This window comes from Pantherophis guttatus, chromosome 1 (genome assembly GCF_059756535.1).
Source record: "Pantherophis guttatus breed Tessera chromosome 1, ASM5975653v1, whole genome shotgun sequence".
NCBI lineage: Eukaryota > Metazoa > Chordata > Lepidosauria > Squamata > Colubridae > Pantherophis > Pantherophis guttatus.
In genome coordinates, this window is record NC_142063.1 from 53,847,458 (window position 1) to 53,852,627 (window position 5,170).

At 52.2% G+C, this 5,170-nt stretch overlaps 1 protein-coding gene across 1 annotated transcript; it reads left to right on the forward strand.

The window, feature by feature from the left end:
• Positions 1-557: 557 nt before the first annotated feature.
• Positions 558-4,397, forward strand: IRF2BPL (interferon regulatory factor 2 binding protein like). The gene has a single exon (XM_034418190.3). It carries the CDS (start codon positions 1,459-1,461, stop codon positions 3,619-3,621), a length of 2,163 nt encoding a protein of 720 aa, XP_034274081.2. The 5' UTR covers positions 558-1,458; the 3' UTR covers positions 3,622-4,397.
• The last annotated feature ends 773 nt before the right edge of the window (positions 4,398-5,170 follow it).

Sequence of the window (5,170 nt, forward strand, 5' to 3'; positions counted from 1 at the left end):
AGAGGTTGTGACCTAAAAGGTTTATAAGTATTGCAAATAAATGGCCTCGCAAAATCCCACCCAGTCATTAATATAATTTGGGCCACCAAAGAGATGTTTGCAAAAAAAAAAAAAAAGCCTCACATTTAACAGCTCTGTCATTGCTAGCGATTAAAAAGATCGCTGCTGCGGTTCTCTAAAACGGAAAGGGGGAAAAATTTTACACCAAATCATCTCTCTCCCGCCCCTTTACACACACAAACCCGATACGTTTGTAAGCAGAAAACTCGGCCAGGAACGCGCAATCATCTTCCGCATGTGCTTTTCTGGCTGCCTGTTTGCTTTGGGGAAAACTGCCATGAAGGAGAGGGGGAGGGAGAAACCCAGCGTTTAATTTTCCAAACATAGCCTCCAGTCTGCATGTCAGAGGGGGAGGGGGGGTTGTGTGTGTGTGTGTGTGAGAGAGAGAGAGAGAGGGAGAGGGAGGGAGGGAGAATCTCCTTGGTTTCCAAGAAGCAGCTCGCTTTGCTTCAGCTGTTGTACACATGGGGGGGGGAAGGGGAAGGAGGAAATGGGCAGAGTGCCGCGCCTGCGCAGTAGCCGTGGAACAAGTGGGCTCTCCCCTCCTTCCACCCAGAGGAAGGAGGAGGAGGGGGGGGGAGAAGAAGCTGGTGAGTCGGTCACTCAGTCAGTGCGAGAAAGGGGAACAAGCAAAGGCAGGGGAGGAAAACGGGGAGGGAGAGCGCGCGCGAGCAAGCGCCCCGCCGTGACGTGAGCGCTCCACCCAGGTGGCATCTGAACTGAGTAGCGAGAAGCGGATGGAGCGCCGTGCGAGGAGGGGCAGAGCGGCGCTTGGAAGACTCGGCAGCAGCCGTCCAGAGTGACTCTCGGGCTTTCCCCGCGTCGCCTGCCGAGGGGCTCTGGAGGATGTGAGTCGACCCGGCGGCCCTGCTGCTTGTCATGATGCCGCCACCGCCGCCAACCTGAGGCGCACCCACTTCCCGGAGCGGTCTGAGCGCCCGCGCGCCGTTGTGTGGGGTGTCCCCCTCACCCTCTCGCCTTCTACCCATCTCTCCACACCGTTGGGAAAGTGGTCCGCTTGGGTCAAGCAGCAGGTAGCAGACCCCTCTCAGCCCCCCGCCTTCCTCCTCCTCCTCCTCCTCCGTGCCTTTTCCCTCACCAGCTCTCCCTCCCGCATCCTACACCGCGAGAGGAGGAGGAGGAGGAGGAGGAGGAGAGGCGAAGGGAGGGGGAAGAACAGCCGCTGCTTACAGGCGCCGTCGGAAGAAGTGCCGGGAAGTGGCTGAAGAAGCGGCCGGGGGACTCAGCCCCCGGCCCTCGCTCGAAGACCCTTGGAAGAGTTTCCCGCCTGGCCAGGTAAAAGGCGAGCAAGGAAGAAGGGAGCCTGGAAGATTCCCCTCAGGGTGGCAGGAGGAGGCAGCGACCGAGGTCAGAGAAGAGCCCCTTCGCCGGGCAGCCATGTCGGCGGCGCAGGTGTCGTCCTCGCGGCGGCAGTCCTGCTACCTGTGCGACCTGCCTCGCATGCCCTGGGCCATGATTTGGGATTTCAGCGAGCCAGTCTGCCGAGGCTGCGTCAACTACGAGGGAGCCGACCGCATCGAGTTTGTCATCGAGACCGCTCGGCAGCTCAAGCGGGCTCACGGCTGCTTCCAGGACGGGCGCTCGCCAGGACCGCCGCCTCCGGTGGGCGTCAAAGCCGTCGCGCTGTCGGCCAAAGAAGCGGCGGCGGCGGCGGCGGCAGCAGCGGCGGCTGCAGTTCAGGGGCTTAACCATGTGGACGCCGCCTCCTCGAAAGCACCGTCGGGCCTAGAGCGCTACGGGCTTAGCGAACAACGAGGCCGCTTTGAGTACCCGCCGCCGCCACCTCCAGGCAGCCTGAGTGGAAGCCATGCGGGCCGCCTCCCCAACGGCCTGGGCGGACCCAATGGTTTCCCCAAAGCGCCGGATGACGGACCGCCGGAGCTGAATCGTCAGAGCCCGAACTCTTCCTCCTCCTCCTCCTCCAGGCGAGGAGCTCACGGCGGGCTGGTGAGTGGTCTCCCTTCTGGCAGCAGCGGGCCCCAGCTCAACGTGCCACCCAACCTCTTGCCCCAGACGCTGCTCAATGGGCCAGCCACTTCTGGGGTGGCACTGCCCCCTCCGCGAGGCCCCCCGGCTTCATCCTCCTCTTCCACGTCGTCCTCTTCCTCAACTTCTTCTTCAGGGGACCCGTGTGGGAAGAGGCCAGGCTCTGTGTCAAGCAGTGGGGATCAAGAGCGGGAGCTAAAGGAGAAGCAGCGCAATGCTGAGGCACTGGCAGAGCTGAGTGAGAGCCTCCGCAACCGTGCCGAGGAGTGGGCCAGCAAGCCAAAGCTGGTACGTGAAACACTGCTGACCTTGGCTGGTTGCACACCTTATGAGGTGCGATTCAAGAAGGACCATGCACTGCTGGGCCGCATCTTTGCCTTTGATGCTGTCTCTAAGCCTGGACTGGACTATGAGCTAAAGCTGTTCATCGAATATCCTAGCGGCTCTGGCACAGTGTTTTCCAGTGCCTCAGGTGTGGCCAAGCAAATGTACCAAGACTGCATGAAAGACTTTGGCCGTGGCCTCTCCTCAGGCTTCAAGTACCTCGAATATGAGAAGAAGCATGGCTCAGGGGATTGGCGTCTCCTGGGTGACCTCCTGCCGGAATCTGTGCGCTTCTTCAAAGAGATGGTGGGTGCTGATATGCTACCCCAGCCCTACCTTGATGCTTCCTGCCCGATGCTGCCCACTACTCTTATCACATTACCCCGGGTCCCTACCTCCTCCTCTAGTGCGGGGTCAGGTGGGCCAGCCTCTAGCCGTGGGCCTGGTGGGGGAAGTAGCAGTGCAGGCAGCAGTGGCGGCATGCGCAAAAGGAAGGCCTCTCCTGAGCCATCGGACTCTGCATCGGAGGGTAGCCTCAAGTTGAGCGATGAGCAGCAGCGACAGCAGTGGATGGCTAGCCAGAGTGAGGCACTCAAACTTACCATGACTGCAGGTGGCTTTGGTGGAGTGCCTCCACCTCCACCACCCTTGGGACCTCATTCCAACCGGACCACCCCACCTGAATCAGCCCCACAGAATGGACAGACGCCCATGGCGGCACTCATGTCAGTGGCTGATACCCTGGGCAGTGCCCATTCACCCAAGGATGGCAGTTCTGTGCACTCGACCACCTCAACCCGGAGAAACAGCAGCAGCCCAGTGTCCCCTGCCTCTGTGCCAGGCCAACGTCGCCTGGCTTCCCGCAATGGGGATCTGAACTTGCAAGTAGCCCCTCCACCTCCCAACACCCACCCTGGCATGGACCAAGTGCACCCCCAAAACATTCCAGACTCGCCCATGGCCAATAGTGGACCCCTGTGCTGCACCATTTGCCACGAACGCTTGGAAGACACACACTTTGTGCAATGCCCTTCGGTGCCCAGTCACAAGTTCTGCTTCCCTTGTTCTCGGGAGAGTATCAAGGCTCAGGGGGCAACTGGTGAAGTCTATTGCCCCAGTGGAGAGAAATGCCCTTTAGTAGGTTCCAACGTACCTTGGGCATTTATGCAGGGGGAAATTGCGACCATTTTAGCTGGGGATGTGAAAGTGAAAAAGGAGAGAGACCCTTGAAATCAAAACAGCAAATCCAATGCTGTTCAGCCATCTGAAGATGTAGAATTGTGAATATTCAAAACACATGGGACAATACTACAAAAAGTTTAGTCTTATGTATAGATCTTATTTTCGTCGTATGTTTCTATATTTTGAAACAAAGGTATGTACCCTTCTTCATTTGAAGGATAGAGCTGTTCTTTTTTGTTTTGTTTTGTTAAAACAATATAATATTGTTTGGTCACCATATAATACCTGTTTCTCATTTCCTTGACAGTGTGTTGGCTAGGTACATGGTTAAATAACCTTTAGCAATTACCTGCTGCTGGTGTGTATTTTTGTAAATGTATGCACTTCTCTAAAAGAAAAAGAAAATATCCCCTTTCCTTGGCAGGGCCAGTGTCATGCCTAAAAAAATGCTACAAAAATGGTGACAGCTTATGTTTTACAAGCCCCAGAATGTTAGTATTTCACTTTTTCTTTTCTTTCCTGTTTTTATTTCTTTTTATTCTTTTGCAACATGGTAGGGTAATATAGGAGAGACTTTTTTGTTGCAACTTTGTAAAAAGTTTCATTTTTTTTCTATTGATCTGAAAAATTTAAATCATGTTTTTGTTTTGTTAATTGTTTTTGTTTTGGCTTTATTGATGCACGGAAGCTTTTTAACACTAGAGCAAAATTGCTGTAAATGGAAAACATGCTCTGTTTGTCCTTTATACATTTCTGTAGTTAACAGAACACTGTAATGTGCCTTGGAGCTTAGTAAATTGTAATAAATTCAATTGATATTAATAGTTCCTGAGTAAGGGTTTTTTTTTGCCCAGTACATAAACAACAGAAAGGACAAAATGTGCTGACCTTTTTGAATACCCTTAATTCTGCCATAGGTCTTTAACTTATTCTGTGCCATTTGTACACACACCACAAGAGAGAATGATACTATTGAGCTTATCTAGACACTGGCACTGTGCCTACTTACATTTCACCTTTTAATATTACAGGACAGCTGCTGACTAAGCATTTTCTTGTTCGTTCTCTCTCTCTCCCTCCCTCCCTCCCTCTCTCCCTGTCATTTCCCCTTTTAATTCTACAGCTATAAGGATTTTGTTATAAAGAGGCTTTTTAAAAAAGAGAGATGCACAGGGAGATAACATCCTCCCTGGGTTTATTCAGAAACAGTCCCAAATGTATGGAGTAGGATTTATCTTCATTTGCTGTTTAAGTCTGCAGTCATGTATGCTTCTCTGGAGTAAGCCCCATGACATAAGTTAGATATTACTTCTGAAGAAACAGGCACTAAATTGGATTGCAATTTGTTAAGGTCTTTTTCATACAAAAAACATGTAACTGAACACTATGAATATTTGTCTGACACTAAATCTATGTTCCATTCTACATCTATGTCCTAGTGAACATAAACATTACATTGTGTAAGGGAGCATCCAATGACTTTTGAAATTTAACAAATCTTATTTGGGGAGGGAGATTAGAGAGGGTCCGATTAAAGCAGCATGTGTTTTAATACACAACTTTTCATCTTAAAAAGATTGATTTCCTTACACATGTA

What these genes read in the sequence shown, in the direction of transcription:
- IRF2BPL (XM_034418190.3), top strand. Translation starts at nt 1,459, where the DNA reads ATGTCGGCGGCGCAGGTGTCGTCCTCGCGGCGGCAGTCCTGCTACCTG.